This window comes from Eumetopias jubatus, unplaced genomic scaffold (assembly GCF_037043125.1).
Source record: "Eumetopias jubatus isolate StellerSeaLion01/CBP00866 unplaced genomic scaffold, mEumJub1_p1.0 scaffold_6, whole genome shotgun sequence".
In the NCBI taxonomy this organism is placed as follows: domain Eukaryota; kingdom Metazoa; phylum Chordata; class Mammalia; order Carnivora; family Otariidae; genus Eumetopias; species Eumetopias jubatus.
The window spans coordinates 96,268,476-96,286,482 of record NW_028274812.1 but is presented as its reverse complement, the minus strand read 5'-3'; the positions used below and the strand labels follow the sequence as shown (position 1 = coordinate 96,286,482).

General features: G+C 36.1%; 1 protein-coding gene across 1 annotated transcript in view; it reads left to right on the top strand.

Moving 5' to 3' along the window:
* The first annotated feature begins 12,719 nt into the window (after nt 1-12,719).
* Nucleotides 12,720-18,007, top strand: part of GFRAL (GDNF family receptor alpha like) — a 73,463-nt gene continuing 68,175 nt past the window's right edge. Inside the window, exons 1-2 of the mRNA XM_088024345.1 lie at nt 12,720-12,741; nt 17,189-17,323. Coding sequence (XP_087880471.1) covers nt 12,720-12,741; nt 17,189-17,323 — 157 coding nt within the window. The remainder of the gene's footprint in view (nt 12,742-17,188; nt 17,324-18,007) is intronic.

Below are 18,007 nucleotides of genomic sequence, written 5' to 3'. Positions count from 1 at the left end.
AACCAAGCACCTGGATTTAAAAAGGTGGGAGGGGCAGAGGAACTGAATAGCATATGGAAGTCCTTCAAAAAATTAAAAATAGACCTACCATATGATCCAGAAATTCCACTGCCTTGTATATATCCAAAGAAAATGAAAACAGGATATCAAGCAGATACCTGCACTCCCATGTTTATTGAAACATTACTCACAGTAACCAAGATATGAAAACAACCTAAATGTCCACCAAAAAATGAATAGAAAAGAAGATGTGCTATATACATATATGCAATGGAATATTATTCATCCATGAGAAAGAAGGAAAACCTGCTATTTACAACAACATGGTTGGGTCTTAAAGGCATTATGCTAAGTGAAATAAATCAGACAGAAAAAGACAAATAACTGTATGATGTCACTTATATGTGGAATCTAAATAAGCCAAACTCTTAGAGTAGAATGGTGGTTACCAGGGGCTGGGAGGTGGGGCAATTGGGAAGATACTGGTCAAAGTGTACAAACTTGCAAATAGAAGATGAATGACTTCTGAAGATCTAATGTATAGCACAGTGATTATAGTCAACAATACTGTATTATATACTTCAAAGTTTGTAAAAGACTAGAAATTTAAAGTTCTCACCATAAAAAAATGATAATGATGTGAGATAATAGAGGTGTTAGCTAATGCTATAGTGGTAATCATATTACTATATGTAAATGTGTCAAATCAACACATTATACACCATAAACTTACACATTATATGCCAATAATATCTCAAGAAATAATTGAGCAAAATACAGACAGTATAAAGGACTGATAAAATTCAGATTATCAGGCAGTATTAATATATTTATTGCAGAAAGTAATATATCAAACAAAAATAAAAATATATGTGAGTATATATATTTATTTTAAAGATTTTATTTATTTGACAGAGAAAGACACAGCGAGAGAGGGATCACAAGCAGGGGGAGTGGAAGAGGGAGAAGCAGGCTTCCCGCTGAGCAGGGAGCCCTATGTGGGGCTTGATCCCAGGACCCTGGGATCACGACCTGAGCCAAAGGCAGACGCTTAATGACTGAGCCACCCAGGTGCCCCTGAGTATATATATTTAAAACTTATATCTGAATACTACTCTGTATCCTGAAAATACAAACATAAATTATCTTAAGATATTGGAATATTTGAAATAACTGAAAATGTATTTGACCACTCAGAAAACCTTAACAAAGAACATAGAGCTATTACAAGCCGATTTAATAATAATGTGATAATATTAGGCATAAATAGAAGAAGTGTTATACAGTGGTTATGAACATAAACTGGACAGTTAGCCTACTCTTGTAGTAGAAAACTTGGAAAGTTATGTATCTTCTTTTTACCTCAGTGTAATGATCATAATGTCAGGATCATAACAGTTTCTGCAACTTAGGGATCTTTTGAGGATCAAATGATTCACTGTATATAAAACACTTAGAACCATTATTGGCATGTGACATGTGCTAAATACATATTAGCTTAAAAAGTTAAGAAACATGCTCTGAAATAATATTTGATTTAAAATAAATCTTAAATCTGATTTAAAATAAAGCTTAAAATATGTTATTCAAAAATAATAAAGAGAACACTTCAAAACAATAGATGTGAAATAGTTATATCTATAAAAAATAGAGCACATGTTATTTTTTAAAGACAATGAAAATAAATTAATTTTATATTTTTAGAAATTAAATGCGGTATTAAAACAGAAGATAATAGAAATTTTTATTAGAAGCAGACTAAAATTTCTGGCAAGAGTTGTGAATAGGTACATTTTATAAATGTGGTAAATGTTTGCAATAGCCATCTTTGAGAATGGGGAATATTTTTAACTAGTTGACCAAGTGCTGTTTGCCATTGTCAAATACTCTAGGTGAGGACAGAAAGTAATAATGATGATGATGATGTTGCCACCAACAAACATGGTCATACAGTTTTCCCCAGTATGAGTCAGTGGTGCAGATGCAGAGCTCATTTGATTTGGGGAGGGACAGCTGTGGTGTATTTAAGGATCCTAAGTAGAAGCATCTGAGAGTACTGAAGAGTGTGAAGAAATGTCTTAACAGGCTTCAGGATGGGAGGCAAGGAAGTGAAACCAGGAGAGTAACGAGAGAATAAAAAAATAAAAGTATGGAAAACTGGAGATTATGTCAAAGTATAAGAACATAATCTCATTGGAAAAGAAACAAGATTTGAAAAGAAAAGAGATTTGTGTTCTTGAGAGGTGTGCAGATTGTAATCTTTCAAAGATGGCTGCACCAGTGTATATCCAATCCCACATGCTATTTTTACAACACCGGCTTGATATTTCTCCATTAGGAGGTGAGTGTTCTATTTCTCCTTGAAACTAAGGAGAACTTCGCAATTGCCTGACTAATAGCATGCAGTGGAAGTGATGTGGCATAAACTGAGAAGCTAACTCACAAAAGGCATTAATGGCTTCCATCTGGCTTTCTCTGGGGACACCCTGTGGGAGCCCTAAACTGACATGTAAGAAGCTCAGCTATCCTGAAGTTACCATCTAGAGTGACCACATGGAGAAAATACATAAAGATAGGGATAGGCCCAAGGAGTCCCAGCTGTTCAAGGCTTCCCAGTTCAGGTGCCAGACAAGTGAGGAAGATGCTTTTGAGATCTTCCTTCTGAAATAACTCACGCGAGTCCTGAGCCAGAACTACGCAGGCAAGCTTCTCCCAAATTTCAGACCCACAGAAACAGTGAATGATGCTAAATAATTATTATTGTTTTAAGACACTGATTATGGGATAATTTTTACATTGCATAGATCTAAAAAAAAAAAAAAGAAAAAACCTGATGCATTGGAAATGTGGAGAAAAGGATCCAAAGTAGGAGAAAATATGGAGAGGAAAATATGGACAGGAAAAATAATACTCTTCAGGAAAAGCCAATTGAATGACCCTCAAAAGGCAAGTTTGTTCTAAGCATCTCAGCGAAGAAATCTCAGATTATGTGGAAAGATCCAAATTCAAGGACCATTAATCTCGGGCTCTGTTTGTAGCAATTCACCTATTAGGAAAATATGAGTTGGAAATGAGCTTTACATCAACAGCAAAGTTGAATTTATTTAGAAATCTATAATGAGATAGAACAAATAAAAGCTGTTGGAAACGATTTTACGGTAATTCCATTAAGTAGACAAAGTCCTTTCCAGGAAAGAATTAAGGGGAAGTAAACATATGATAATCTGCTTAAAATGATATAACATATTAACAGTTCCAGTGAGGCAACACACAGACGTAGAACACAGAGAGGGAAAAACAAGCAATAACACCACAGCGGGGGAGGAGAATGCTAACTTCAGGTGGGTGCTTCCAGTTCGAGACAGAAGAGCTAGAGGGTTACAGCCGGTATTATATTATAGATGTGACTCAAGCACTCATTTGATTTTTACTTGTCGTCAGGAAAGGTGTTTAAGGTGTAGAATAAATATAATCTAGTTTCTCCAACCTCTTCCTTGATCACATATCCCTCTCCAGACCCTGCCCTGATTCTCTGCTTCTCTTTATAGGAAATTTCCTTGAAGAAGAAATAACCAGTTATCAGAATTTTTTTGCTTCCTTTTAATCCTGAATGTACCCTGTTTAGGTTTTTGTTCCCATATCCCACAAGTATGTCTCTTATTATCATCACCAATAATCTCCACATTGCTAAATTAATATTCTGTCTTAATTTTACTGGAGCTATTAGTAGTGGATTACTCCTTTCTCCTGGAAACATTTCTCCTTGGCTTCAAGGATGCCCTGTTCTCGTGGATTTCCTTTCACTTAATTCATCATTTCTTCCTAGTTCCTCATCATCATCCCAAACTCATAGTTCAGTGCACCCAAGGCTCAGAACCAGCTTCCCAAGTAGGCTTTCTGCTTTCACCTTGACTCCCCATGTGCTATTCTCCACACAGCAGCAGTTGGGATCCTTTTAAACAAAGCAAACAAATCTGCTCAATACTCTCCAATGGCTCCTTATTTTATTCAAGTAAAAAAAAAAATCAGAATCCTTACTGTAAGCCTACAAAATCCCACAACCTATCTGACCCCATGTCTTATCACTGCCCTCCTTGGTCACTCTGTCCCAGCCACAGTGGCCTAATAGCTGATCTGTGAACATATAATTATCTATCTCCCTCTGCCTGGAATCTCTCTCCACTTTTTCAGCTATGTGTCTTGTCACTTTACTTACTTATTCTATATAAAATGGTAAGTCTTTTCCCTACAACTCTGGAATTTTGTATCTCCTTTTTTCTTTCTTATTTTTCTTCTTAGATTTACAGGTACCTGATATAGATGGTATATACTTTTTATTTGTTTACATATTCCCTAACTAGAATATAAACCCCATGAAGGCAGAATTTATGTCTCTTTAATTACCTATCTGTAAAACATGAGCTGTGCCTGGAATGTAGTACATGTAAAATAAATATTTGTTGAATAAATGAAAGAATATTAGACTAAATAAAGTTTAAATAATAAAATGCTACATAGACATAAATATATGTTGACATTTACATATGAACATGGAAAGGTGTTCATGATGCATTGTTAATGGAACAAACCAAATTATAGAACAGTATGTAGCATATAATCTTAAAATATATATGGTGAATATTTATAATTATGCCTGGCAAATTTTTGAAAGTTCCACATCAAATCTCAACATCATTTATCTCTGGGAATGAAATTATACATTATTTTTATTTCCTTACTTAGAATTTTATATTTTCTGAATTTTTACCAATGATTATAGGTTTACTTGCATAATTAACCAAAAACAGCTAAGTAGTTTCCACATGCAAAAAAATGCTTTACATGAACAAAGCATTTATTTTATGTGTTAGTCATGGAATTTTAGTTATTTGGATTTCTATTTTAAAAATTTACAGTTTGAAAAACCTGATTTTTTTTTTTTAAGATTTCTTTATTTATTTGAGAGAGAGAGAAACAAAGTCCATGCACGCTGGGGTGGGAGGGGCAGAGGAAGAGGGAGAGAGAATCTTTTAAGCAGACCTCTGGCTGAGTGCAGAGCCCAAGGCAGGGTTGGAACCCATGGCCCCGAGATCATGACCTGAACTGAAACCAAGACTCAGAGGCTTAACCAACTGTGCCATCCAGGAGCCCCCAAAAGTCTTAAAAAATATATATATTAGTTTAAATCCAAGAAGTGAATGTAGAGTTTTAATGGAAATAGCTGAAAATTTAAAATACTTTTGCCATCTTTTTTCATATTATTTCCATCTATAACTTATTAATATTTCTGTGCTATCTATCCTTTGAAAAATGATATATAGGGTACATATGGATGTATATGTATATGTAAGAAGACCTAAGAAATATAACCAAACATTCACATTAGTTACCCATAAGTGATAAAACCACTGATTTTTCTTGACCTTTGCAATGAGAAAAAATTAAGATGCTATTAACATTTTATTGTACAAATGTATATACAAATCCAACAAGGATGCTTTAAAAATAATAAATTAAGTAAAATAAAGAAAATACACCAAAAGGTAAATAGTAGATATCTCTTGGTAGCCTAAATATAAATATTTTCATTTGTTATTTTTCAAATGCTATAATAAGTACCAAATATTTTACAATGGAAAAAAATTACCTTGAGAAGGAAAAGAAGATAATTTAAACAATATAAATCTGTTTCCAGCAGACTTAATACCATATTGAAAATAATATGTCCTTATGTATTATTGTAAGACATCTCTCCCCTAGGATGTCCAGAGCCTTTCTTCAATACTTCCCTGGGAGAATGAATCTTACAAAAATTGTCCAGTCTATAATTCAGCAAAAAGCATCCATCCACTACCCCCAATCATTCATCTCTCTGGAGGACAATGACTGCACTGTGGATGACCTCATTTCAAAGGCTACTATATTCTATAACAAAAGGAAGAACTATATTAAATTTAAAAATAGATCTATAGTGCTTTGAGGTGATCTGGTAATGAGTAGTTCCCTCTCTATTAATAATAAATTTGCCAAATCAAAAGGCACACAATATCTTCCCACCACGATAAGAATGTACAACAGACCCTAAAATTAACATGAAATGGGAAGCAGAGAGCAGATGTGAAGGTAGGAAAAGGAAAATTTAAAGAAATTAAAGATATTTTTCAATTGTTGGTCTTGATTATGTTTTTAAAAGTGTCCTTAATTTCTGAAAATCTGACCCCACTAATAGAAGTTATAGAACAGTTGAAAGCCAGATATAGAACTGCTATTTTCGGTTAGCCATTTTAGCTGCTTCATAGACAAAACCTTCTATGGCATACATTTGACCCTTATGATTAGTCCAATTATATGTGATATTCTAGTATATAATTATTAAATTATTTGTGTCAAAGTAAAGGATATTATTAGTACATTAGAGTTGCAATGTTTTTTTAGAACTTGAAAGAAATTATCTACTAAAGCCTAAACTATAAAATCAATAAAACACAACCATGGAAAGATGTCCAATTTCGCTGAAAAAGGTAGCACTGTGTCCAGATTGGGCTGCCATGATTAAACAGATTAATTTACCCAAGGAAAGCAAGAATATAGCATATACCTCATTTCTACAAAGAGCAGTATCTGGGGACTATCTTAACCTGATGCCATTAAATAATTAGTAATATAGAATTCATTACAGAACTAATCCCCTTAACCTAAACCTTTCATCTACCAACTTTCCCTATTGGCGTGCCTATATGAAGTAAATATATAGGCTATGAGCTAGGTTTCTTTTTATAAATAAGTAAATTGGCAATATGATTAATGTTTCTATGATTTTTTTTTTTTTTCTGTTCGTGAACTCCTAAAGGATGAATCCATTCTTGATCCTATTAGATTGAGAGCCAGACCATGTATAGCAGGAATCCCCCAAAGCAAAACTGTCTTGCAAAGCTGTTTTGATCCTCTTGGAGACAGCCAGCCTATCTCCCCCAGTGACACATCGACCCTAGGAACTCTTGTTTCATCCTAATGTTTAACTTCTTCAACTGATAGAGTTATATTGTAGAGAGAGCATCTAATTGTGAGATGAGTGCCTCAGTAAGTGGCTCACCCGGGACTTTTCCTTCTCCCCATCCCCTGCTTCATCTCAAAGCATCTTTGCTTCATCTCAAAGGGTCACCAGATCACGTAAATTTCAAATTGTTCAATATTTTGGATCTACCATCTCCTCTTCATTGTCAATACTTTTTAGTTCATCCATTACCATGTCTCTCCTGAACTACTGGAATAACCTCAGAACTGGCAATCATCCTTGTTCCCAAACCATCCTCCTAGCACTTTTCAAGCAATTAAAAAAAAAAAAAAAAAAATCAACCTGGTTGCTTCCTATTTAAAATTCACCAACAGCTTCCATTTTCTTTTTGGATAAACTCTAGTCCCCTTGGTAGGGCATAAAACTGCCCATAATTCGGTTGTTTCTTTTTTCCTCTCCATCCACCATGAGTTTCAAAGATATTAGTCCATCTGTAGTCTCCCAAACATACCTCAGGGTTGTCTCTATGCTGTTTCTCAGTTTCTTCTCCCAATCTTGCTGCCCTGTGCCCTGAATCATGGCCATCTCCTGTCAATTTGTTAGTAAGGAGACCAGTGAGCAGTTCATGGCAAGGTTAATTCATCGTGTTGAGTTAATTTTTCTTTTCTGGTGCGGATCTCTGGTAAAAGACAGTGAGTCTCTTATTCCCCCCCACCAAATGCTGTATAATGTCATCTTTTATTACTAAGTGTCTTAGAGCCTTATTGATAGGCCTTATAATCAAGGAGCTCATCACCAGATATATATATTCTTTCCAGAGCTGTCAATTTTAGGTTTACTCAAAATCTGAGGCTGATGATCAGATTTTATTTCTTTCTTCCAGATATGAGCACCTTACAAAATATTAAGTGGACAAATATTGGAACAATGCAGGAGTGGTTGGGGGGGAAGCCAAATGTCATTAAACAGAAAGTAGTTGCCTTATGTTCCAAAAATAATGTCTTCTAATAAATGTCTAATATATAGATATTTCACTGATTATATTTTTATTTTTTTCAACAATTTTTTCTTTCTTTTTTATACTTAGTTTCATCTGCACCCTATTTTATCTAAATGACACTAGGGACCATTCCTTATTTTTGGTTTTGCACAGAACTTTGGCTATTGTAGGCTTTTAGTAAATGTTTGTTGAATACAAATCCTGGTATCTTTTGCCCAGTGACAAGGTGCAAGGCTGAGTGCATTTCATTTAACTGTTATAAGAATGGATTCTCTATGTGAAAATAAATTAACAAATGAGATCAATGAATTTTGAATAGGAGTTCTGGACTCTTTTGATATCCCAATAGCAGCCGTGGATGGTGATGGCAAAAGCCAATTAACAGAGCTTGGGGCTTCCCCACCCAGATTTCAACCAGAGCAATTCTACTTTCTTTTTCATTTATTTATTGATAGCATTTTATTTAAAACATAGGCCACTTTTTAAAACCTCACACCATTATCATTGTAAACTACTGAAGCTGATGATTTTCTCATTTCCTCTCACCTATAAAATGTTCTGACTCAATAGCTGGTTTCCAGGCAATTAATGGATTTGAAAGTACCAATGTTGGTGTGCGTTTCTTTGTTTGTTTTTACATTTCATTAAGGTTCATTAATCTGGAGTGTCTATAAATTTGCTTGGGGCAAAACTGTATTCCATTTTTACTAAACTCTAATTGAAATTCAGTACTTCTTGTGCTGTCTTTATCACCAGTAGAAATTACAGATTGTTTTATATGATACTGCATTTATAGAAAATATCTCAAGTTAACATTTGTGGTCATCAGTAATCTGAAATTACAGTATTATTAGAACCCCTCCCCCCCAAATTTTGGTATTTACTATGGTAGTAAAGAAGCACATATACTACTTTCTCATAAATTCGTGTGTGTTTTTTTAAAGATTTATTTATTTATTTATCTTAGGGAGAGAGTTGGCACCAGTGAGCAAGCACCTGAGCAGGGGAAGGGGCAGAGGGAGAGGGAGAAGGAGAGGGAGAGAAGCAGACTCCCCCCTGAGCACAGAGCTAGAGGCAGAGCTTGATCCCAGGACCCTGAGATCATGACCCAAGCTGAAATCAGAGCTGAAATCAATAGTTGGTCTCCTAAAGGACTGAGTCACCCAGGACCCCTCTCACAAGTTTGTTTTAAAAAATATTTTGATGAATATATTTGAATATGATTACTTTCCTTTGTAATCCTTTAAAACAAAATGCGTGCCTTTAAAAATATTCTAAGGAGAGAGTTCTATGGAGAAAGGGGACTAATGACAAAAAGAAATGCTAAAAACCCCTGCTTTAGATAATGACACAGCTGATTCTTACTATGGGATGAGCAGGTATATCGGCACGGATGCTTTCTCTACCTGTAAGCACTAGACCTCAGCAGCTGTACCTGTTTGGCCAAGATTAGCATCACTCATTGTGTGTCTTAACATTCAGCTTCTGTGTAGCACTGCCTTCTAGAAGTCCTAACCAAATCACCTTTCTTGAGCAAGAAATTGTTTTGGTATTCTTTTTCTTTGTTTCCTTAGTTTATTTTTTCTTGTGGTAGCCCTGCTTTAATTCAGAATTTAGATGCTTTGCTGAGATTTTATTTTTTGTTCCTGCCCAGGTCTCTTCACTTGTCTTCTAATACCTTGACTTTCCTTGGTGATGCACCCCTCTCCTACCATCAGTTTCCGTGGTTGAAATAGGGCCAGTCCCACCTATGTGCATGATGCTGGACACCAAGCAGGATCAATTCCACTTGGTGAGATTGATGGGCATGGGACACATTGAACGGATGTGACACAAATCTGGAATTTTACTATGAACAGTCATAGTCCCTGCTCTGGCTTTGAAGAGAGAAGAATGTATGCCAAGGGCTTGATGGTCCTCTCCCCTTCTAAGGGAAAGAAGCTGCCTGAGAATGGAGTGGACACAGAAGAAAATAGCTAAGAGACAGGAGGGGAAACCCTCAGGCCCAAAACAAGGTTAAAACATGACTGAAATCAATTCTAGCCCTGGACTTTTCAACTATGGGAGACTGGTTCTGTTTGTTTGATTGTTTGTTTGTTTTTAAGATTTTATCCGTTTACTTGACAGAAAGAGACACAGCGAGAGAGGGAACACAAGCAGGGGGAGTGGGAGAGGGAGAAGCAGGCTTCCCACGGAGCAGGGAGCCCCATGCAGGCCCTGATCCCAAGACCCCGGGATCACCACCCGAGCCAAAGGCAGATGCCCAACAACTGAGCCACACAGGCATCCCTATGGGAGCCTGTTAAAGGAGGTCATTGAGAGGACATGGCCTCCAATTGACCCAAGAGCTGAACCTAGGCAATAAGAAGCTCCTTATCCCTCCCTGTCCTTGGAATGTAGGTTATGTTTACCACTCCCACCACAGGAGATGTTTCAAGGATGCAGCCCTGAGAGAGGACTGTGCTATTGAGATCCTCTGGACCATAGACATGACTGAAACCAGGTAAGGGTTCTATGTAAACACGTAAGATTCTGGCAGGCAATGCAGAGATCTACCCATCTGGAGGCTGCTGGAGACAAGCCTCATGTGTAAGTTCCTTTGCTTATTAAACCTGCTGCCTACCAGTCTGCAGTGCCCTGCCTTTTTCTTGGGCTCTGCTTGCCCTCCTCTCGGGGGTGGGGAAGGCAGTTTGTGAACCAACAGAGCCACTGAATCTCTCTCTAGCTTTAGCCAATTTTAGTTGGCCTATATCAAAAAGAACAATTACCTCAGTAAAGTTTATAATACAAGTTTAGTAACTCAGTATCTTTAAAAGATTGTTATTTATTTATTTGAGAGAGGGATTGAGTTAGAGAGAGAAAGAGAGAGAGAGTACATGAGCAGGGGGAAGGGAGAGAGAGAAGCAGACTTCCCACTGAGCAGGGAGCCTGATGCGGCGCTCGATCCCAGGACTCTGGGATCATGACCTGACCTGAAGGCAGATGCTTAACCACCTGAGGCACCCAGACGCCCATAACTCAGTATCTTTAAAAGGAAATAATTAAATAATTTTATGAGATAATTCTTTTGTTAAATGTCACTGCCTGTAGTCTAATTGGCATTTGTTGATCTCTGGGATATAAGCCCCATATGCATACTTAATGTATATAGCAACCATGGATATAATCAGAGCATTTTACAGAGGAGTAAATAAATATTAACAATTTCCCATATAAAGTCATTTACCTATGTTTATAGAGAAAAACAACTTTCAACTTGCTGGACTCCCAAGTTTGTTTTTCCATTATGCATTCTGAAACCAAAGTATGTTGTAACTTCTCTCCAGTGGAAAATAAACATGGAAATTGGAATCAACAATTCTTCCATTGTGTCGCTGTGGATACAAAATACTTCTGTCTCATCTCAAGATAGGAGCTTACCCACACCTGTATTTTCCTAATTTCTTGCCGAAACAGCATTTTGTATTTCCAAGCATCCATTACAGAAAGGTCTCAGGTGTGTTAAAAGTAAGCCTCATGATGCCCCCATGGAGCTGATGTGCTCCAGGGTCTTGTGAGGAAGAATATGATGAAATACAAGGTAAACCCAATCCATCCAGGCTGCTATAACAAAATACAACAGTCTGGTAGTTTATAAACAACAGAAATCTATTTCTCACAATTCTGGAGACTAGAGGTTCACCATCAAGGTGCCAGTATGGTTACGTCCTCACGAGGACCCTCTTCCTGGGTCGTAACTGGTGCCTTCCAGCTGTGCCCCCACAGGTGGAATGAGCAAAGGGACTTCTCTGCAGCCTCTTCCTTGTATGAGACACTAATCCCATTCATGAGGATTCCACCCTGACAACGTAAGCACCTCCCAAAGTCTCTGCCTGTGAATATAATCATTTTACGGGGTCAGAATTTCAACATAAGAATTTGTGCAAACACATAAATACTCAGATGATAGCAATGTCTCTCATCAAAGCTAGGAGAGAAACAGTTGTCAAGTGATGAACGCAAGTGGAGGCTTACCTTTCCGGGGGAGCCGGGCATTTCTGCATTGCTGCAGGAGTCGTTTCTTACACCGTCACTGTCTCTGGTGGGTTTGGGGAAGTGTAGGTGAAGCAGTACGACTTGAAAGTATATACTGTACTATGTGACACATGTAGAGAACATTTCTTATTTGGGAAGATGAGGCACACCAGTTTGATCCCAGTGGAACTTGAATTCCCCATACATTTGCCTGGGCTGCTTAGCACTTTTCTCCTTTTCCATATTCTAAGATGAAATAAAATTGCTCTGATGAGGCTACTTAATGAAGTGGAAACTGAGGATACTCAAGCATCTAGGAAGTTTTGGGGGTATAGTTGGGAGGCTTTTACACAGTTTAGCATTCTAGTTAAAGGAAAAAAAAAACTTTCTCATGAATGTGCTGAGCATGGATCATTTCTTAGTATCTGGCTTGTGGGCTTTCTTGGAAACCTAATATCCGAGATTAGTATGCTCAGAAGAAAATAATTGAATTTGGACATAATTGGGAAAGTTCACAGCTCAGGAAAGATTGGTGAGGAGATGGTGACAAAGGAAGCTGACTTAAATCAGTAATGCTTTCAGGAAGCAAGAGCAGAAGCTGAAGCCTTATCTGGACGGTTGCCGTTCAGAAGGTTGCTGGAGTAACACGTCTGCCTTTCTTTACAGGTGAATATCCCCAAGTTGCCCAGCATGATAGTCTTCATTTTCCTTGGTAAGTGAATCATGCTTCTAGTTTACCTGGATTCATAACACCAATTGTTTATGAACTGAATGCTGTCTTATCTGACTTACCTGTTGATTAAACTAACGGGCTTATAATAAGTATCAATTACAAATGTATACTTTAACGTGGTTTATAACTTTTTCAGAAATGTACACTTACTCATTTATAACTGTAGAAAACACATAATGCAGGAATTGCAATAATCTCTCAGGCTATTTCTATTTTATTGTGTAAGATAAACCAGTTACTTTGAGTTATTTATTAGGATTTATGGAATTCTAGTATATGTGGAATCTATACTAGAGCTTTTGAGAAATGAAACCTTCCAGTATTTATTTACAAGTTATAAGATGACAAATTTCAAATTATCTATTTTTCTTTGAAATTAAATTAAAATGAGATTAACTTAAATCACTCAGTTCCCCTAATTTTAAAGCATTAATATTTCCTAAGTAGGAGTCATTTTGTAGGATAAACCAACTTAATGTCCCATCAAATGCTTCACATTTCAATCAGTTTTTGTGAGCCAGAGATAAGGTTTGGATTTATCCCCCTTGTGTTGGGTAGTGTAAATGTATTGTAAAATGTTGGTAGAAAAGAATTCATTTATAGGTAAAGTAGAATCCATGAAGATCTACTTCCTATATGTGTTATTGGGAATGCTATTATATTTTCTTCAAAATTTAGTAGAATCTATAAAATGAATTCAGGAAAAGAGAGAGTTATGATTACAGATGAATATTAATATTCCATTCATTAAAACAAAGCCAGTATTGTTTTTGCTTATTCTACACTAATAGATATTGATGAATAAAGACATAATTGTGGGCATGAAAATGAAGAAGGTTATTTCAAATTGTGTTGAACATAAAAGGAGAGTCAAAATAAATCAAGTGAAAAAAATTAAGGGAAGAAGGAATGGAATCTTTTATGTATCTTCAGTTTTTCTTTAGTTTAAATAATAGTTATTCAATAGCCCAAAATTTTGCTTCTTGTAGTTATTTTAATAATATTTCCTTATTTCTATTCTTTATTATAAAGAGAAATCTAAGAAACTTTAACTTTTGTAGATAAGGCAACAATAAAACAGAACACGTAAAATACATTACAATCTCATTATGGCCCCAGTTGAAAAAACAAGGATGGCCGCTTGTTTTCAAGTTTCACTTCTAAATTAACCTTGACATTAGGATGCATGAAGGAGTGTGCCTAGGTGGCTTGGATGGTTGAGCGTCTGCTTCAGCTCAGGTCATGATCCTAGAGTCCTGGGATCGAGTCCCGCATCGGGCTCCCTGCTCCTTGGGGGCCTGCTTCTCCCTCTCTCTCTCTCTCTCTCTCTCTCTGTCTCTCATGAATAAATAAATAAAATCTAAAAAAAAAAAGAAAGAAAAGGATGCATGAAGGAGGGAAAGGATTTCTAATACTGTTAGGGTCAAAATTGTACTATTTGATAGGTTTAACCAGTATTTCCCATAGTGCATTCTTCAGAATACTTGTTTAACATCATCTAAGTAGGTCTTGTGATGTGGGATAGTTTATATAGCCAAAGAAATGTTTGACGTAGTGAATTTTTAAAATAGAAAATGTATTATCATGATAAGCCTTAAGAGGGTGATATTATGGACAGTATTCTTCATCTTACTATTTTAGAACAGAAGGGGCACCTGGGTGGCTCAGACAGTTAAGCATCTGCCTTCAGCTCAGGTCATGGTCCCAGAGTCCTGGGATCAAGTCCCACATCAGGCTCCCTGCTCTGCGGGGAGCCTGCTTCTCCCTCTGCCTCTCTCTCTCTCTCATGAATAAATAAATAAAATCTTAAAAAAAAATAAAACAGAACTTGTTTTTCACTGAGCATTTCAAGAGAATCCTTGGAAATTCCTGGATTAAGTATGTGGCTACAAATCATAGTAAGGAATGACTAAAATTTTGGAAAGCTAAAGTTATTTTCATTCTTGTGGGCCAGATCACTGAGATGGTTTTCCTAGTAGATTCAGTATTTCATCCAAATGGAAGGTGTGGAAAATCACGTAAAATAAACAATCAAGTGGAACTTAAAATTTTAAATATGGCAGAAAATGAAATAAATTTGGGAAAGATAATATGTAGCATTCATTAACCATCACTAGACTGAGGTACTGGTAAGGTTTTGATGATATATTCAGAATACTATCACATATAAGTTTCCTGAGGGAGCTATTCACAAAATGCAATGATCAATGTCAAATAAAATTCCAGTTTCTTATGAGTTGAGTTTCTGACATAAAATACCTGAGGGTCTTTGGCAAGCTGGATTAAAACAAATAACTGGGCCAGAATCGAAGGGCCTCTGTTTCTCTTTCTCCAGGCTTGCTAACCTAGGACAGGATTTTGGCTAGATGAGGTTATCTACGAACACATGAAAAAACAGAAGGCTGATATGTCAATTTCCACTCCAGCCCTCAACAAGAAAAATGTGACCGAACCACACCCTTGGGCCTAATCTCCAAATGCAGTGACCCAGCAAATAGTACCTATGATCCTATGAGTTGTCTTGGATTCTCCTTAGGAGAAGAGGTTTGAAAGAGGTAAGATAAAGACAAGATTGTAGGTTTTACTTGAAGCTTATAACTCTGCATTGTCACAGGTGATTCAGAATTAACATCTTTTTAAAAATCCAAATAACTTGGCTCTAAGACATAACTTGAGGTCTCTTGATTATAGTTAATATATTGTCTCTATAACTCAATTGCTGTTCCCATATTTTTCTACGGATTGATTAAGCAAGTGTCAGTTTGTACGCTTGCAGAATCAATTCAGGTAATTTGAACAATATACTAAATTAGCATTGCTACTTTCTTGATATTTTTAGAAAACTTACTGGAAACTTCTCTTCTACCCAAAATAACTTGTAAATATCTGGAAGGTGTTATTTTTATTATAGTATCAGTTACTTTTTTATAACTCATTCTTAAACAACCATTCAAGTTGGTTTAAGTCAATATACATACATAATGTGTCATTGTGTTTGATGATGAGGATACAATTATGAATTGTGTCTAATGCCTGTCTAATAAAACCCTAGAACCCAGCAGTGGAGACAAGCACATAAATACATACTTTCATTACAGAGCAGTAGAGCTATGGTTGGGGAAATCCTAATATTGTAGTGAAACAAATGAGGGGTGTTAAATCAATTTGGATATAGGAAAAGAGGGTATTGAAGTCAGGGAAGGGTTCCATAAAACAGATAATCATTGTGTTGAGTATTAACAGACCAAAAAAAAAAAAGTTATTCCAGAAGAAAAAGAAATGGAGTGCCTACTAATAATCATAAAGTAAATACTCAGAAGTATAAGACACATGGAGCATTTGGGAAACTATAAATGTTCAAGGACTCCCCCGATTGCATATGATAAGTAATATAAGACTTATGCTATAAGGAACCATCTAAAGGGTGAAGCAGAGAAATGGCAGGGCTAAAAAGGTATAGTAAGCAGGTTAGGGGTGTAAAGAACCTATGTGAATAAGATGAAACTGGAGGCACATTGAGTACTTTGTGAGTTGGTCATATATTCAAAATAAGAGTCAGGGAACTATGCAAAAATTGATATAGGAGAGTGAAGTTGAGGATAAAAAAGGTGTCTATCATGAATCCAAGGTTTCTAGTGCGGGTGCTTATGAAAATGGTGAAATTGGTGGAGCAGGTGGTCTACCAGGGAGTGGTGATGATAGAAAGATATTATAGTCTGGAAATGTGTCTGGAACATTTAGGTGGAGATATCAACAAATATAACTGGAATACTGAAAAATAATGGGATTGGGTGATACTTTTGAGAATCATCAGTCTAGAGGTTTTAGTTAAAATTATGATAGTACATAGAAGTGCCCACAGAGAATGTGTAAAATGAGAATGGGAAAAATCTAAGGATGGACATTAAGCTAAAAATATAGTTCACCAGAAAAAGACAAGGATCCTGGGAAGAATTCTAACTATGGTCAGAAAAAATATCAAATGAATAAGTATCAAGAGAACTAGAAGAGAGGGTTGCCAAAGGAAGAGGAGTTTCACAAACAAAATGGCAACACAATGTTCAGTGATAAAAGTAGGCAAGATGAAATCTTAAAACTATTAAGTCTGATGTTTTGGAGATGATCAGGGAAGTTTAAAGTGCAGTTTCAATAGAGCAATGGTCATCAACCTATAAATCAAGGAATGAATAGGCACCAAATAAGAGCACGAGTATAGGCTCTTCATTGAAGAATCTTCTATAGGAAGAATATAGATCTACAGCTAGAAGGAAGGTTAAGATCCATTCCAACCTTGTAATGATTTTATCAGATTGTATTTTCATTAACTCTGTTCTTTATCATCAATAACTTAGTTTTGAGGTAAACAACTGCCATGCTGTAATATTGCAAACGTGTGGTTGTTGTTTTGTTACTGTTGTTATTTCAGCTCTGGTGCTGTGCTTTGAAAATGAATCTGCTTCCCAAACCATTGATTGCACATATTTAAGAGAACAATGCCTAAGTGATGCAAATGGATGTAAATATGCATGGAGAATAATGGAAGATTCGTGCAATGTTTCAGGTAAAACATTATTTAAAACACACTCGAATGATTTCCTTTTACTGAGATAAAAATAAGACTCTGAAAAACAAACTGAGGGTTCTAGAGGGGAGGGGGGTGGGAGGATGGGTTAGCCTGGTGATGGGTATTAAAGAGGGCACATACTGCATGGAGCACTGGGTATTATGCACAAACAATGAATCATGGAACACTACATCCAAAACTAATGATGTAATGTATGGTGATTAACGTAACATTAAAAAATAAAAAAAAATAGGTTTGGATTTTTTTCTGTCACTATCCTGGGAACTAAGTTAGCTTTGCTCTAAACACCTTACTCGAACTTGATATTCAAGTGATTCACCTTCAGTTGCTTATTAGTGAATGTGGTTACAAAAACTCAAGAGTCCTAATGCACTGTGGGTAGCTTTATGAAAGATATCAATTTTTTTTTACTTATCTCACCATGTACAATGTTATAATTATATGCGTGCTTGTCAGAAGTATGGCAGAAATTTTTCAAATATCTTTTTGCTTACATGTTAATATCTCAATGATAAAATAGGAAAAATAACATTTGTGATGATCAAAAGCATTGTTATTATTTGTATGTGTAATACATGTTACACACATTACACATGTTGTAATTCACACTTTATTTCTTGTAACAGATATGCTGTCTTCCATTCTACCTGTGTCAAGAAC